Source organism: Diadema setosum, chromosome 11 (assembly GCF_964275005.1).
Source record: "Diadema setosum chromosome 11, eeDiaSeto1, whole genome shotgun sequence".
Classification (NCBI taxonomy): Eukaryota; Metazoa; Echinodermata; class Echinoidea; order Diadematoida; family Diadematidae; genus Diadema; species Diadema setosum.
Window position 1 is genome coordinate 19,844,705 of NC_092695.1, and position 18,954 is coordinate 19,863,658.

Consider the following 18,954-nt stretch of genomic DNA (forward strand, 5'->3'; position numbering starts at 1 on the left):
GAAAGTTTGAGTATCACCTGCAACATGATCATTGCTGCCATTAGTGAAATGTGTCAATAGGGTCTTGGTTGTTGTTGGGTTTTTTTTCCGAGTTGGTGTTGTTGGGTTAGTTTTGGGTTTGTTTGCTTTGTTTTTCATTTTGTTGGGTTGTGTACTTTTTTCGCTTTGACTTTTATTGAGGTTTGGTTTGTTTTCTTTTTATCTAATTCCCAAATACAAGCTCTAAGAACCTCAAAAACGTTCTGTTTCTATTGTTTTTTGTTTGTTTGTTTCGAATAAAATGAGATGTACGTGTACATATTGTAACAACATGCGAGACCTTCTCTCGTACCTCCTCCGTTCTCGCACATGCCGTAGGAGAACCGCACGAAGTTGTCGATGTTGAACACCACGCAGAAGATGGCGCACATGAACTCCATCTTGTGGCCCCAGTTGCCCTTGTGCAGGTTCTCGTCCATGTAGCCGATGGGGAAGGGCGGGGGAAACCCCTTCCTCGTCAGTGCTTTCTCCACGACGGTGTCCCCATTCTCCTTCGGCTCCAGAAGTTTGGTTTCTGCGAGGACGGAGGGGGGAAAAAGATGTCGGGGTTATATAAAGGGCTACTTTCGATTCAGACATCAACGTTTAGCTTTCCTACAGAGAGTAGGATTATATTCACGCTCTGCAACGCTCGCTTTCTCTTGCTCTGTTCCTCTCTCTCCCGCTCTTGCTCTCTCTCTCTCTCTCTCTATCCCCTTCTCTTCCTCTCTATCTTCATTAGCGTCAAGCATTGCTATAAATGCTAAAAAAAAAAAAAACGCTTGACATGTCAACTGTCAATGTAAACGTATCATTTTCACACCATCTACGCCCCTTCCTCCGAAATGTGCGTGTTGTGCATTTATTTGCAGGTACCAAGCTACCCAACATGCCTGCACGAACTATCAGTCTACAGGGACCCCCGTTAGATCCTAATAGATGGAGCGCCATTATGGATGTTCGCAACAGTCACAACACAGAAATAGTGCCGTGTCGGCTGGGATCGTGAACTTAAAATTTGCCTTACATAATTTGTCTACATGAATTCTTTTGGCTATTTTCCACATTCTTCCCCGTTGTCGTTACATTGTACTCAAGCTCAGAAATGGTCGGTAGAAAGGAGATCCCTGATAAGAATGTAGGATATAAACGCGTTCCATTGACAAAAGACAACTTGTCTGATCTTTAACAGCCAAATTGTACTTTTTGTAGTTCGTCACACGTAGTGAAGAAGGACGCAATGTTCGTACCGAAAACATGGCGGAAAAAAAGAGACGGGCCATGTCACAATAACCTGCTCGTCTTTCTTAATCAAAATATTCTCCACAGACGGAAACAGACTTGCTCAGTATATATGCATCTTCTCGCTCACGAGAACGAAACATGAGAGCAACGTAAATATTAGCTCAAGAAAGCTCGTTGAAAGCACACTGATAGGTGATGGGAAACGAGCTGACGAAAATCCAATTGGTCTCCTTGCACAGTCATACGAAATAAAACATAACTAATTGCGCGAAGGCAAAGTTTAGACAAGGAGCTCGCTTTGTAAAACAATATAATGCTAATCTAAGTATCTGATATTTTGCTCTTGTAAAAAGATATAATATATTCCGAGTTGAGATTCTGGCATAAGTACAATCTGAAGCAAATTGTCATAGTATCATCTTGCGGTGTGATGTTGCATTGTTGCTGAGGCTCTGGGCTTTCATATGGGAGGTTGAAAGTTTAAACCCTTCCAAGAGCTTATCACGGACTGAAAGACGTTGTTCATCAACGACATATATTCCCATCCATCATTAATGTATGCAAATCATCTATGTGCTGCATGGCAGTGTAAGGATAAGATATTTGATGAAATGGCCTTTGAAAAAACAGTGCTCAAAAAAGAGACGAAATCCGTCAGAATAAGACAATCTAATCAATCATTACATTTCGTTTTGCTGGTTGAAATGCATGTATAGGAGTTTAGCAATTTCAGGATAAATCAAAAAGCCAGATCACACTGGACACGAAATTTCGTCACCAAAACCAAACTCCGGCTAGAGAAACTACAGAGTAGCAACAAGTGATGTCCTGTCTCTTTAACACTGATGCGCTACAATCATGATGTACACTTGACGCCATTGTCTGGTTTTGCTGACGGTGAGCCATGTATGTTTTTTTTCTACAGCCTTCATTGCACCGACATAAACAATGCCAACATCAAAACCAACAAATAACTATTGGCATCTGATGAGATTGTCGACTCTTAGTCTGAGCTTAAGCTGTTTGGTGTGATCGCAAAGCACACAACTTTGACCTGTGCCTTAAGAAAGTGACATCCCACACAGAATAATTATCAATCTTGCCCCCCAACAAAATCTTGTCGTTAGAATCATTAGAAATTATAACTATGCAGCAGCCATGTTGAGGGTTGTCTTTTTTTTTCTTCCTGCTTTCACTGAATTTCCGCCACCAAGGAACAAACGTGATCATTATTGTTATGACAGCAGATCAAATTTCTTCACTTCCTTGTCTGGGATCGTGTCTTGGCCAACACTGCCATGTACCTACATGTTTGCTACATATTTGGTTTGGCAAACATTATAGAGACGACTTATGAAAACTGCCCCACTCCGGAATTTCAACGCTTTTTGGGCTGGTGAGAAATCAACAGCAATGCAATCTCGAAACTTTTGACATGAGTTTCTCAGACTGACAAAAATACCCTTTGCTATTATCTCGTCAAGGAAATAACACTGCGGAATAATAAGTGCTAGAATTAGTTTACGAATGTTATCTAATGGGTCCCACCATCCCATTATCCTGTCATCACTCAAAACATATTAATGTCATCTCTTCAACAACACTAAACACTTTCGGCTACGTCAATATGTGTAAATCAACACGTTAATAAAACTGTTTGGAACAATATGCCCGCCTGAGGAAAGAAAAAATAATTGTAAAAAATATACAGATCGTAAAGGTAAGGATATCAGATACACTCAGATGTATATTCATTATGTTAGTAGCTTATAGATTTAATATTGATCGCACTGTCTATTCGTCAGCTACGACTCTCTAATCAGTGTTTTCTGCTAATCTTTGATTCCTATTTCTTTACTTGGGGTGACTTGGTTTCTTACTTTGTTTTTAATCTTTATTTCTTGCTTGTGGATCGGACAAAATGAAACACGGAAACCGTCACAAAACATGGGGTACGAAAGGGGAAAATAACGATAATGATACCGAACAATTTTCACGATTTCGGTACAGGATGACATTTTTCAATCAATCACCTGTGGTAGGTTCGATCACGGTGATATCCTCGTCGCCCGCCGGCTCCCTTCCCGCGTCACCTCCTGCGTCTCCGCCGCCGACGACCGTCACCGTCACGTCACCGTTGACGTCATCCTTGGAACGCGCGATCAGGCTCTGCGCATGCGCTGGCGCGGGTTCGTGGCCGCCGAGAGAGGAGGAGGCGTTGCTGACCAGTGTCGTGTTGACGTAGGCTGAGGGAGAAGAGTCCAGCTTCTCGTTCGATTCGAACACGTCTAGGGAGAAATGAGACAAAACGTTTATGATAACTAAACAACCCATATCAGATTGGACAAAACGGGCTAGGGTTGCATGGCATCCTGGGGGCTAGAAAGATAAAACATCGCTCATTAAACGCTCTTCGCAGTAATCAAGCGTCACTCTCAATCGACGAGTCTGTTCTATATCAATACCAAAAATAAAATTTGTCCAACGAGGTTCAGGTATGTCTGCTGTAAGTAAGACGTAAGACTTTATAAGATCCTTTACTAGTTGATGAGGGTATTGTGCATACCCTTATGACTTTTGTTTTTCTCTTTCTATCCCTCCCCCATCCCCCACCCTCCTATTTTTTCAGTCAATTTTCCACATTATTCATAATGTCTTTACCGCTCCTTTCTACTCGCCACAGTACAGAGAGAGAGAGAGATTTCGCAAAATGACCCTCTTCCAGAGAAGCAAGGCAAACTTCTTTTCTTTTTTTAACTGGTTCAACTTCATCTAACTTGCTGCCGTTTCATTGACGCGTGACATGCGTTTTCGTCGGGCCGCAGATGCCGACTTGGCACACGGACAAACAAACACACACGAAAACACGCACATACACACACACACACACACACACACACACACAGGCGGGCCCGCCCTGGCACGCGCGCCGGCCACGCGCCGCTCTGACGCGCTGTTCTCCCTGCGTTGTGTTTGACCGCTGGTCAAGTACGTCGAGCCGAGCTAACCATGATGGCAACCACGATCGTAGCCTTTTGTCAAGGCCCTCTCGCTGTATGGTGAAGAGAGCCCAGCTGAGTGGGGTTACAGCGAGAGGGCCTTGACAAAAGGCTACCACGATGGAGGATATTCATCACCACATATCCGCTTGGCAGGGGAGCTTGCCAGCGGTATCCTCTGTCTCGAAAGGACTGAATTAATCAAATTAAGTACGCCGCCGATGTCCTCGCCTTCTCGCCTCGAAAGAGTATACAGTGTAGTTGTTTTCATGAAAGGGGGAGGGGAGATTTAAGAATGAAAGAGGAGTTCAGCGATTTGAAACTAGGAAAGCCGTGTCATCCAGTCTGACAGATTTACAATTTTATCAACACGGGCTTGTGCTTTAATGGAATATTATGTATACAGACATACAGCAGTACACGATATATAGACACAAACATATTCATCTTTTTTTTTCTTTTTATTTCGAAGTCCGTCAGAAGCGTCAGAAGAGGGGTACATAAAGGAGAACAAATAATAACTTTACATAATACGGTAATATTATGTGAATGGTATCTGCCTCACATCTGAAAGAATACACTACGAGCTGTATTGGTCCAGGAAGGTATAGTGGACTGGACGCATCTGAATGACCGCCGGAAGGGGATTTGGGGGGGGGGGGGGGGGGGGACTGCATACCCCCACGCAGCGCGTTCCTATCATTCTTGGGTCGGTGACTGATAGCGGGAACGAAAGGGCCATCACAGCTCAGCCTGTTGGCTGATGCTGTCAAGAGGAAGTTATCTGCTCCGTTCCAAACATGGCTGGAATGGCAATAGCATCTGTTCCCCCATACAAGCTATTTCCCTCTTCTCCTTCCCTCCATAACACACACATGAAAAAGGAATATTAGCCCCCCCCCCCCCCCCCCCAAGAAAAAAAAGTTAATGAATAAACGATAAATCAATATACGAATATGTTAATTATGAATTATAATACGCTTATATACACGTACGCGTCATTAAAGTGACGGTGAAACGTTCTTCATGCTTTGTCATGAACGATCATTTTCGTGCGCAAAAATGTGTTTACGATAACACAACGTAAAAATCAAAATAGCAGTAGTAGGGCATTTGATGAATTGAATTAATTTCTACACATCACATCGACAAAACTGAACAACTGAAGATGATTTTGACGTCACATACGGAAATGTGATAAAAAGGGAAGCAGTGCATGAAATTCTGGTACGCGCTGCGCGCTTGAGGCGCACAAAGTGCGCAAAGCACGCTACGGGCTTCATGGAGATGCTGCGGAATTGCTGCTGTAGATACATAGGTTCAAACTGAAGGTACGGTATGCGTTCTTTGATACATGTGAATGAATATACATTCGACTCCCGTTATAACGAAATCCTCGGGACTAGCAGTTTACTTTCGTTATATCGAAATTCATTATAACCGAACAAATGTATTATGAAAGTTTTTAGCTGATAATGTTGGGGCCTGAATATCTACTTCGTTCGTAACCGGAATTTGGTTATAACCGTGTTCGCTATAAGGGGAGTGCACTGCGTATGCGTCTTTCCCATATCACAGATAATAGGGAATACACAGAATGTTCTTATTTTGGATATATTGTGTTTCTCGACTCCATCTCAGGGCTGAACTAGTTCGATATCATTTCGACCCCTTGTGTAAGAACATTATCTGTATGTTTCTTCCATCGCCACAGTCATCATCTTCATCATCTCCTTTCGCCTCAAGGCTGTCAAAGCTCAAAGCCCAGCAAAATTTACACGGTAAACTGGGTCAACAGTAATACGTGACGATCTCGATAACATTTTGAAAGCGTCTGGGCACCGTTTCACGGAAGTTGTCAGTCCTGACAAGTTGTCAGTGTCTGACAATGTCAGTAAAATCATTGGTTTTGACTGGCTAAGAAACTCTAGCCATTCACTGTTACTATGGAGACAGTCAGAGACTAAAAACTTGTTGCGGCTGACAACGTTCATGAAACGGTGCCCTGGTAGAGGAGTACGGAGTACGGTATCAAAGGTTCATACATCAGTTGAATCAGAGATGATCATCACCGTATCATGATGATCAAAGGTTATACTGGAATACGCTTATCCCGAATGCAAAGGAGATTCTGGTTATTCTGTAAGTGTGAACAATCATCACTTTGATAATGGCAAAGATCATGGAATAAAGCAATTCTATCTCTACTATAAACCCATTTGAATCCAAATTCTCACTGTGATAACCATTTTCTTCATTGTAGTTTTCGCTGCTTGTACCTATTATAGTGCTCTAACATCTTCATCAGCATATGCATGATATTTTGAGAATCTCCAAATTGGCGCTGAAAGCCGATATCACATAATCATACCCCATGAGACTTCTATGCCTGCTACCCCCCCCCTCCTCTTTCTATTCCCGTGAGAAAGTCTTACGTTATCATAATTTTTTAAAGTTCAAGGTAAGTCTTAGCAGGAAGCCCCTGAAAACATTAAAAGGTCGCTTCGAACGATGGTAACGCTCATTGATCATGCTATCTGAAAGTTACCGTTCATACGTCTCGATCCACAAGGGATTGCAGAAACTGCGTTTGTCCCCCCCCCCCCCCTCTCTCTCTCTCTCTCTCTCTCTCTCTCACTCTTTCTCTCCCTCTCAATCTCTTTCTGAGGAGGCACGCTCCTCAAGGCGTAATTATCATCGTAATTTTTTTCAGGAGATGATCTTGTTGGACTCAGTCGGCAGGAAAGACGCAAATTCTAACACGTGCTCGGTGAAGACAACCCCGTCCGACGGTCCACCGCCTGCCTGCCATCGCAGTCTGTTTTAACATTTTGGCTTGACTGGGACGGAAAGACAAGCAAACAAACGGAGGAAAAGCGTTGATGAGAGAGATTTTAGTTTACCCCTTAAAGTCCCTGTCACACTTTGCCGGATAGGTCCACCGTACAAGAAACGGGTGATATTTTGCTAATCCGTTGTTCAAATCGTCAATCCGATGGACAAAGTGTAAGTTTCCGTTTTAGAGGAGCGTATGATATGCATGATCTAGGGGCCGAACAAAACGAACAAACAACGCACCTGGGACGATTGTGTACAGGACAGTGGAACGTAAGCAAACGCATGAGAAATCAATATGAACCGCATACCCACAGGACAAAACGCACAAGGAACAAATGGGTGACGCATGAGACGTACATCGAATATCAGAGAGCCGTGCTTATGCGTTCGATGTGCTGTGCATAGCCATCCGTTCCACCTCTTGGACCTACTGACTCTACAGGAGGCCTAGAGGATGAAAACGAGTGGAAAACGACAAAGTCTAGTACAGACACAGGAAAAACGTACAACTTTAGGACAAGGGTCAGATCGCCCTATCCGTTTTTGGCGAGGAAAAACTTTGTGCAGGCATAAAGTTTTCTGACCACTAGCTCTGACGGAAATCGCCGGGAAATAAACGTCCATCCAAAGGATAAAAAGGACATGAAACTTTTTTAACGGATATCAAGGGATGCCAAAAATCGACATTCGTTTCTCATGTGTTTTCCTTATTCGGCGAAGTGTGACAAGGGGCATAAGCTGAAGCGAAGCAGTGAACAGTGTCTCAACCCTCTTGGAGCCGCAATATCACTGCAGTTTTTTGCAGGAAAAATTTTTCCTAGCATATGGAACAGAGCTCCGTAGATCAATGGTATACGAAAGGTGTTGACACATAGCAACCATAGCTAACAGAGCACCCTATAGCTATCTACCCGCAGCAGTACAGAAGTAAATTATGTACTTGTATTTTTATGTGTCTGCACTGCACTGACACAGTGGTGGCGGCCAAGTATACACGTCAGGTTGTCATCAAAATTCTTGTATTCAACTCCTGTCGATGAAGTATCCCTTGACAGTGCATTACGAAGAGCAGCATTGGTAGCAAGGGCGACCCCAGTCGCTCATCATGCACATTGGATTTGGATGTACATAAAACCCAAACTGAGTAAACGGATACCATAAACGTCCAAGTAAAATTATGTCGAAATAAGTGTGGTCAGCAAGGTCTTAATATCCTGACCCCCGCCCCTGCCGCTCACCGTAGGCCACTAACAAGAGTTGGCAAACGGTACAAAAAAAGAAGACCCTACTCAATAACAAGTTGACGCCACTAATCGAAATCGGATGTCGTGCGGAGTGATGTTGTCTGGACTGAGTTCAAAATCATTGCAACATGTACATAATGATATAGGTCCTACATTATGGCAAAGCTATAAGGGCATAACTCGCGATGAAATGACCGCGGACGTCACCGTTCACAGATTGTGGTTTTCTAACATTCACATTGTCGAAAATGGAACAAGATGTCGTGAAACAATTACGGCCAACGACTTGCAAATTATCTAAATGTAGGCGAAATACGCCTCTCAAAACGAGGACAATAAACATATTGTAAATGATTTAATATAGGGCAATTATTTCTCTCAAATACGAGTATATATCATGGGTAATTCAATTACAAAGTAGGCAAACATACACTCCTCTCAAATGGAAACAATCATGACAGCATGGTCACAGACGTTCATTCACATCGAGAGAAAAAAAAATCGACGTCACTCCAACGAAAGTGCGGTAGACATTCCCCATTGTTCAAATCCTCACCTCAAATAGGAAAGAACCTCCATGGTTGTCCCATGCACCATTATATATAAGCTACTAGCAGTTGTGTTTAAAGGGACTGTCCAGTACTGGTTGAGGTGGGATTTCGGGTTTATAACATTCCTTAGTGAGATAATGAGAAACCTCTTATGAAATATGAAAGAGCATGTAATTCTAATAAGGATTCAACTTTTATTTAATGAAAATTGGTTTTCACATGGCTGTGATATCCAAAAAAAAAAGTGATAATGATAAAAGGCGACAGGCCACGCCTTTTATTAGGATCTCTTTGTTTACCTTGTTTTTGGATATCTCAGCCATTTCAGACTGATTTTCATCAAATAAACTTTTGATACCCCTTAGAATTGCATGCTCTTTGACATCGACTGGTTTCTGAATATCTCGCAAAACGAAAGCTAAATCCTCACCTCAACCAGAACTGTACATACCCTTTAACCCTAAGCCCGAATTCACGAAGGTGGTACATTTGAAACCATGATTTAATCCATAGACAATTCTTATAAAGCGCCAAGTGTCGCATGGACTATTTCGCTACGAAATCAGTCATTTCGTCGATGAAATGATCGTTTCGTAACGAAATGACAACATTTCGTCGACGAAATGACTGATTTTGTAACGAAATAGGCCATGCGACACTTGGCGCTCCATGCAAATTGTCCATGGATTAAACCATGGTTTCAATTGTACCACCTTCGTGAATTAAGGCCTCTGTGTTCTTTGAGTGCCAATTAGCATAGAAAACCCCATAGCGTTCTACGCACTATCCACATTCCCTGTCATACACAGAAGGGGTTAACAAGGGAACGTGAGTGATGTCCACTGTCATCAAATCAAAGAACTAGGGATAATCATATCAGATGCGCCTTCTCCTCCTCCCCCCCCCCCCCCCGCCCTCCACAATTGAACAGGAACGTACATGCTGCGCCGTCGCAGACAATCAGACTCTACTTCAGCTCTGAGTTTGCTTTACGGCAAATGTAAACACTACTGCACCGCATGATATGATCATGCAATAATCGGCGGAGAGATCGAGACAAGAAACAGACAAACACAATACACTACAAGACAAACACACATACAGGTACAAGGAGTAGGACGGAAAGACAGAAGAGGGGAAAGATGGAAGGATGGAAGGAGGAAAGGACGAACGAAAGAAAGAAAGGAAGAAAGAGAAAATCAGACAAACGAAAGCCAAAAGACATCCAGACTCATCGCCTGGCATGCGAACTCGGTAATTATCGTCGGAGCTACTCTTGATTGACCCGAGATTGCTGTTTAATTGCTTGCCCGCGAACACGACGCACATGTTTCGCCGCGTCCGGGAGTGCCGAGCTATGCCCGGCGCGCCAGATATGCTTGGATGGCCAGGGCATTTATCTCATTACAATATTACGACCCCTTGTGCTTGGTCCTTTAAGGTGGGTCAAAGAATCTATCTTTCTCAATGGAAATGATAATTTCTCCTCCTTGTTAGGCGAAATGAATTTCCATCAATTTCATCACATGCACTAAAACACTTCGTGACCCTTACTATTTTTGTCTTTTATCACAACTGCAGTATCTATTACTCTATGCTTCGATATGCACTTCTTGTCAGTGACTTATTGAAACTTAGCATGCCATCGTAGACCGGACCGTCCTATCATAACCAACACCACAAAACAAGCATACCTAAAACGAGAAATATTGAAATGAAGGTTGTTGGTTTTTTTCACGGAAGAGAATGTACCGCGTGACTTTTTTCTATTCACTATTCGTGTTATTTTTCTATTCACTTTCAATCCAGGATTTGAAATACGATCCAAAGAGTGCTCACACACAGGCAGAGACGAGCGAAATTGAAATTAATAATGCGAGAAACACACGGAAAGATACGAACAACCCTCCCCCTAAAGAAAAAAAAATGACTGGACACCTGGTCAAGTTGTACATCATTTTCAGTCATTAGAGACTATATACCTTGAGACGATTCCGGAACTGGTGACCATTTAAGTGATGATCAAGTACATCTGACAACTATATAATGACTGACCACACATGGCAATGAGGTGTCCACACTGACGCAAAGTTTGAATTCACGAGGGATTTTCCCCGGTCCGGTCAGGCTGCGCCGAGCTCGTGGGAATGGCCATGGCTCCAGCCAGAAATAAATCAGACGAACTAATGCTTTAAGAGTTCAAAAAATCCTGAGGATTACCATTAAAGTAAGTAATAATTATAATGATAATAATGATAATAATAATAATAATAATAATAATAATAATAATAATAATAATAATAATAACAATAATAATAATAATAATAATAATAATAATAATAATAATTATTATTATTATTATTTTATTATTATTATTATTATTATTATTATTATTATTATTATTATTACAATACCGCACGTGTTACGAGGCTTACTGAATAAGAAAAAAGTAGGATCTTGAACGATCATCTCAGAGCACATTTTTGAACAGCCGTAGCTAACCAAGTGACCCTCACATGACAGCAAGTGTTGCAGTCATGTTACTTTCGACGTATACAAACTCCATCGTTACAACTGATACATTATAATATGCATGTTATGATAGCAGTCCCCTATCCTATCGAAAAATACAATGTTTGGTATGCAGTGTTTCTTTTGTATTTAAAGTTGGAAGATGGTTATGGTTGTCATACAAAAATAATATGCTCTCCACTATCAGGGAAGACTTGTAAGTACGTTGCAGTTCCGAGCACAGAAAAAAAAATGTAATGATGCAAATGGAATTTATAAGCAATGCTACGACCTTCGCAGAATCGTACATGACGACCTAGGTACGTATAAAAGCCATTTCATTATCCTGCAAGAGCATTACGTTCATACAGCCAACAGTACCCTTGTTCATCTCGGCCTCCGTGCGCTGTATCAGCAGCAGAGTCATCGAATCGTCAGGATGGGCAGGGAGCTCCATGGGATGGGTTAGTACTGAACGTTGATTTTCCACCTCAGTTGCCAACGGGTATCAACAGAAAAAACTGTTCACCAAGTCCAGGCAGAACAACGCGCACATAAATCCAAACGATGAACGGTTCAACTCTTTTACGATGGGAGAGTAGGTGCCATCAAAAGAGCCTTACTGTAAGTATCATACGCATCTCGGTCAAAGAAGGGGTCAACCTTGGAAGTCCGCCTGATTCCTTTCGAGTGGAAAGCGAGAGGGATAAATGGTGGTCCCCTGTAGTACAAACGAAGTGTATTTAACGCATTAGCAGAACAGAATCACAAGTAGCATCGGCTGCATCGCAAGACGAAGGGCCTTGGTGGTTGCCAGGAACAACTTCCTCAGGAAACCGTGCCGATTCAATCCGAAATGTCTGGCCTACTGCCACGCAACATCTGGATGTGCCTTGGCCCGGGTCTGGGAACTATTCAAGCCATGGACGTCATCGATGAGTCCTTGGACTCAACAGCTCCAAAAGCCTAACCTTACTACCAGTCCAAAAATTCCGGCTGTCGGCTTTACCTTCCAGCACATCCTCTTCAAGGAGTGTCAGGAGCGTATCTCCGCCAGCAGCCAATTTTTTGGTTTTTCCCCCACTGGCACTTCCGAGCGTATCGAAAAATTTTCCCATCATCATGATGTTGGAGAAGGGCCATCAACTGGAAGATTGTACCATGGAGCTATCATATAGTAGATAGCAGCTCCATGATTGTGCCGTGTGAACTGGACGCTAGGATGACAAGATAGCAAAGTGTTGTAGTGACCCAAAAGCAACATTTGGCTCCTCAGACCACAGTCGCATTCGACATCATTACATAGTATAGGTAAAGTCCCACATGTGAGACGTACGTTATGGTGAATCTCATTGTCCTGCATCAAGAGTCCTCGGAAGCTAACGGAGGAGTTGCAATGACAACCATTTCCGGTACAGTCTATTCCTTTGTCACTGGTGTCGCATAGCAAATTTGTATCACAGAGTTGTATGGACTTTGCTTTTTACTTACAGAACATTGCTCATATGAAAATTAAAACTTATTACCTGTCTTCTAATCACACACTAGACATAATCTGTCCTGTTCAGCCTCCAACAAGGAACAATCGTCATTTGCACTGGGCACATTTCCTGTCCTAAGTATACTTTGGCAGGAATTTGATTCTACTTTCGACGATGCATTTCTTTCTAGAAGTTGTATATTCATGTAACCCTAAAGCTTACATTCGTCATGTTTATTCGTCATTTAAAGAAAAAAAGGAAATGTGGGGTGGTAGTATATGGAAGGTTCATACAGGATTCAGGACGATTGTTACTTGTCTTTCGAGAGGCCAATTTCTATCTCTATATCATAGAGACGCCAGCATCCCCGTCACATCGAGTACTTATTTGGAGTCCGACGGTGGCGATTTGACTTTCCACCAATGACAAGGCTTACCTTGTTTGTGGTTCATCAAGCCTGGAGACAGTCTGTTTGAGTGACCGCGGGAGATTATAAAAGATGCACATGTCTTGTACCAGAGTGTTTTCATAATTTCACTCCGTTATACAGTATTTCACATAATTTCTTCTATGATTGATTTTTTTTTTCATTTATTCAGTTTAATCTTACTTCGACTGTTTTTTTTTTTCTATTTTCTTTTTTTCTTTGCTTAGTTCGGAGGCTGGGGCTTTGCAAAAATAATCACCGTAATGATTGTGATTTGAAATCAGAAGATAGGGGGTGGGGAGCTAATTCTATAAGCCATCACCATATACGAGAGAACTAGATGTAATAATTATGTGCTTCAAAAACCGTCTTTGACTTTGGACTACACGGAGCCAGGAACATTACAACAAGACAGTGTCCTCGGATGATACTTGCCAATATACAAATCTAGCTGTAAACGAGCAAATGAGTGTAAGAAACGAGTGGCGTGGCGTGGCATTCTCATCATTCAGTCCTGTGGCGGTGCAACATCACCCTCCCCCCCCCCCCACCCCATGACAGCTGGTATCAGGATCTGAGGAGAAGTGTTCTGCACTATACTGTATACTGTCATCTTGACACACCCAGTTCCTAGCTCATTTCATGCACAGAGGGAGAACTCCCTAACACTGTGGGGACCTAGACTTCAGTTTCGAAAATATGGCCGTTTTAATCGCTGAGAGTAACAGAGATTTACGAGGGATTACGAAACGTTATCGGTTGAGACCAGCTTGATATATATATCAAGCTGGTCTCAACATTATAGGACAGACTACAGAAGTTTCATCAGCTGACAATTACGTAGGTCACTATCCGAGGAAGACAATTATGGAAAGAGCGCCCTTTTAATGAGGTCAACGATTTGGGGCTTTCTCCACCCAACTGAAAGCAGAAGATGAATTAATATTTTCTCGTGGGAACGACCCTAAAGCTCACAATTAATCTAAACTAATCATTCCTTTTAAATTAGTCTATTTGTCTGCTGCTCATAAGAAAGTTTGGAAACCTCCCATACATCGATTTGAGCAGACGATATTAACCATTTCAGTGCCAATTAATCAAATATGCACTAATTTTACACACAGACCTAAAGACAGGTAACTGAGGAGGCATGCAGAGGTAAAATAGAAAGTGATAGACATTGTCGAACAAAATTCCTCGTTGCGAAAGGGGATCATTTCTTTGTAACACTAGTAGACGTGTGTAACATATTCATCCTGTCAATATATTCCTATTCTTCGACACAGACGCATCTTCAATTGACTGTTTCGAGACAAAATCGAGAGAACCATGTTTGTACATGATACAACTGCAGGTCTAATCTACAAATGTATGCATCAGTACTTTACACGTATGTTGCAGTACAGAAAGGGCCAGTTAAGTGGGGTAAAAGCTATCATGGCTATACAGTAATGTCAGGGAGGTGACATCCCTGGTAATGCATGAACAACTTTCTCCATACATGTAGGGTACAACCATGTTTAGTCTTGGCGTAACTAGGTCACAATGCAGGATGAGTCCCTCTTTCTCAATATACCCACCTGTTTTAGGCATCTTTTCACCGCCTCGTGCAAAAGCGTTCGCGCCGCATCCTCGTTCACTGACGTACAAGTTGAATCGTCTTAAAATCCAGATGCTTGTCGGAAACCGGTGTACATCCAGTTACCCCTCCCATTTCACTGTATACTCTCGAGCTATAAACTCTTGACGGATAAGTAAGGAAATGGTAGTGAACTCCGTGGTATTTCCGTCCGTTCCTGCAGGCTTTAAAAACTAATAGCAGGCTGGACACATATTATATCAAGCTCACGCCCCTTGTCGTTAGCTCGAAACACCGAGAGCATGAAAACGACGAAACGAAATGTCGAAAAGACTATAACTCCACATCCATCGTTGTAAATTACACAGCAAGGACATACTTCGCAGCAAATGCTTCACCTCGTATTCTCCCAAGGTAGTTTCGCGGGCAAAGTCCTGTAGCCAGTTTGAGAGGATTTGGGGAAAGAAACCCGAGTTTTGCGAATAACTGTGATTAAACCTTAACCTGCGTTTCCTTAGATCGGGTATTCCTTGCGAATTGGAGGAGGAGAAAGAAAAAAAGAGTGCGCTTTTGTGCGCATGCATAATGGCGTGTTTGTGTTGTCAAATCGACAGGGAGCCGTGGGAAACGAGCGAGTCTCGCCCCTGGAGAGTAGCCTGAATCCTGATGTGGCTCTACCCGCTGGAGTTGGCTCATCCGCGTGCTACTCATATTCTCCGCAGCGGGGAGGGGAAGAAAGAAAAAAGAAAAAAGAAAAAAAAATCCGTCGTAAGAGGATCAAGGGCGAGTGTTAAAATACTGCTCTTTTCTTCCTTTCTGGGCATCCTTATAGAATGTGGTGTCTTTCAAAAATCTTGATATCTAGCAATGACAAGAACAGAAGAACGTATTCAATAAAACCCTAGGATTAGAACGACGCCTAATGCATCAGCTGCCATTCGACTGTAGCGGCTATTGAGAAAGTGCACGGAGAACACTATCGTATAATCTACACTACAAATGATACACACTTACCACTTACCAGGCAAACACAATATACTTATATACACTTATATAAGTGTTGTCATTAGTCTTTATTTGATATTAACACGGTATCCCCCCCCCCCCCAACCGGAAAAAAATACAACTTCGAACGAGTGTAACATCTTTGGAAACAATTAATGAACATTATTCAGCAGCCAAATATGATAGCATGTTGCATCAATTGGTTTTAAAAAAATCCATTAAAAAATCTTTGGTCTTTTTTTCAATCATTTTGCTAATCTTGTTGCACCATGCGTCTAATTCAATGGCACAGGAAAGAGGGGAATTGAATGTGCCACAAAACAGCAGTAGCTTCATAGAATCCTACCACGGTTTGGATAGAAGACACATACGTAAATAGATACATGACTCTTGAAGTACTTCATAAAGAGGAAGAAACACTACCACCAGTCGTGTAGTGTTTTATACCCTCAAAATAATAGTGCACAAGAGAGATTCCCCAAACAACGGCACGCTGTTGCCGTTCGGGATAGAGATCAAATCCTTCCATAACCTGCATTTTTCTCTCTAGGAGCGCTGAGCACCGCCCGAGGACCAACTTGACCCGTGAGGGTAACCCTCCAACCCCCCGCCACTTGACATCCTCCGCATCCTTAGGTGAATGGAAGCACAAATTCTATTCACTCTCACACTGCGGCGGCGCAGTAGTCACTTGCATGATAGAATGAGATAATTCAATTCAATTCAGTTTCATCTTTTTTTTTCAATTCAATTCAATTCAATCATTTCTTTTTCACATTTCTCAATAAAAATGCATCAAATATAACAAAACAGAATGACCACGATTATTATGATTACAGTACTAGCCAAGGGTCAGTGCGTGCAGATTTTACCCAATTGACCACAATACCCTATAAAGAGAACCAACAAAAAATAAAATTTCTGTACACAATATTAATCGGATTCTTTATATATTCATTTCAATCTGAATACTAATTGATTAGAAGGGGCATAAAATTAGTTGGTATTCCATTGTTACGCGGAGGCTGATGTGAGGAAGTTTCTGTTTTCGAGATGTAAGACAAAAACAAGAGGAAACAATCATACGACGTCACAAATCAAGCAACCTAAATTTTGCGGCAATTGCTGATGTGATGACGGATATAACTTTCATGTGTGGGGGCCATGTTTTTTGGTGTGTGTTTTTTTCCCCACACATGTTTGTCGTTCAATGATGACATTCACGAAAATTTGATGATGTTGGTAGACGCTCCTCAAAAAGTCAATGTATAAGTTTAATTGTAGTCTGGATTTCAGACCTTCACGTTTCCGTTTATTTTAAACATGACAGACAAAATGGATTGGAGACACTCCTTTAAATCTTGGCAGGGTTAGAACCCTTTGTCTGAACTTTTGCAATCTTCTTTTGGGAGCAACGGATAGATTAATTTTTTTCTTCATTTTTGTTCTTCTTCTTTCTTTCTGTTAAAAAGGAGGACAATATACATCAATCTATCGTTAACCCTCATGTTGTAATATTGGGAGGGGAAAGGATCAGAATGCCATGATGACATCGAATCTATAGATTTGCTGTAGGGCCAAAAACAGAAGGTACAACGCAAAACGCAGAAAAACAAAACCATTAAATGTAAGGGAAGACGCAAGGAAAGCAATCACGTAAAGCTGGCATGCCGTAAACACAGCACAGCATGGTATGTCATTTTGTATAGTTCTCGTTGATACGATGTGAAATAGACTATCATTCGGAATAATATGTTTCTAGCGTGGCTAAATATCATTGGCTTCGCTTGCTCGGCCGAATTGGGTTGCAGTTGGGCTGGCGTTGCAATGATTTCATTTTCTGTTCCTGCAAAGCTGGATGGGATGGGAGAGACGTGGGCACCGTTTCATAAAAGTTGTCAGTCCCTCGCCTGACAAGCTGTCAGTCTCGACTGACACTTTCAGTGAAATCCTCCGTTTTTGATTGGGAGAGAAGCTCTGACCACTGACTGTTACCATGGTGATTGTCAAGAGACTGACAACTTGTCACAGCGGACAACCAAGCACTGTCATAAACGGTGCCTCGCTGCGAATGCTTCTCGGGACCTTTCAAGAAGTAGATGCAGCGAGGGAAATTCATTCATCATGGTAAATATTTACACCAGAACGATGAGAGCGTTCACTAATGGTGCAGACTGACTCGGGACAACCACGATCAGTGACACTGATGATCCAGTTTGGAAGAGTATTGTTTTGAAGTATATGAAGTATATCCATCTTTTTGCTATTCTATAAATTATGCTTGAGTCACGCGCTGTAGTATCAAATTCTATGTCTATCTCAATCTCTCTCTCTCTTGTGTATTTCTTTTGTCGTTTGCCAGCACCTGTACGCCCGTTTCTGCATATAACGTTAACTTAACCTAGATGAAAGAAGAGACGAGCATTTATCAAGCTCTCATAAAATTACGTGCGGGTAGAGAGTCTAGATACACAATAAAACGTTAATGACACGGAAAAAACAAACAACAACAACAACTTAAACAAAACAAAACAAAACCCCTCCCTGAAGCTATCATTTCTCCATTACAGTTCTTGAGCGCGGGTCACATTTCCTGTTTTAAGAGTGCTCATCTAGGCGATGTTTCCCTGTCTGTGTCAAACCAAGCGAAAAGCCGACTACCCGCAGAAAGGCACAAGTACTTAAAGTGGTGAGATAAGTCCTGCTCTATTCCGACGAAAGTGCTCTGGTTTGATTCCACTTGCTAGGTACCGCCAATCGAATCTTGTGTGTGTGTGTGTGTGTGTGTGTGTGTGTGTGTGTGTGTGTGTGTGTGTGTGTGTGTGTGTGTGTGTGTGACAAACGTCAAACTCCGCTCCATGACGCTAAACATTGCAACGGCTCTCATTGGATCAACGGGTGAACATTTCTCCCTGAAACTCCAGTTTCTTTTCTTTTCAAATTCATCCAAAATGCGAACCCTCTATCTGATGTACATGAAAAAATAAAAATATGTCTTTTCATCTTTGAAAAATATAAGTTGCATTAAGCCTAAACCATATCTACAAACCGCTCAT

General features: G+C 42.0%; 1 protein-coding gene across 1 annotated transcript in view; it reads right to left on the reverse strand.

Annotated features, from left to right (window-relative positions):
• LOC140234951 (sodium- and chloride-dependent glycine transporter 1-like) overlaps positions 1-18,954 on the reverse strand; it is a 35,222-nt gene that overhangs the window by 13,936 nt on the left and 2,332 nt on the right. Inside the window, exons 2-3 of the mRNA XM_072314989.1 lie at positions 3,297-3,551; positions 332-553 (exon numbers count right to left, since the gene is read on the reverse strand). Coding sequence (XP_072171090.1) covers positions 332-553; positions 3,297-3,551 — 477 coding nt within the window. The remainder of the gene's footprint in view (positions 1-331; positions 554-3,296; positions 3,552-18,954) is intronic.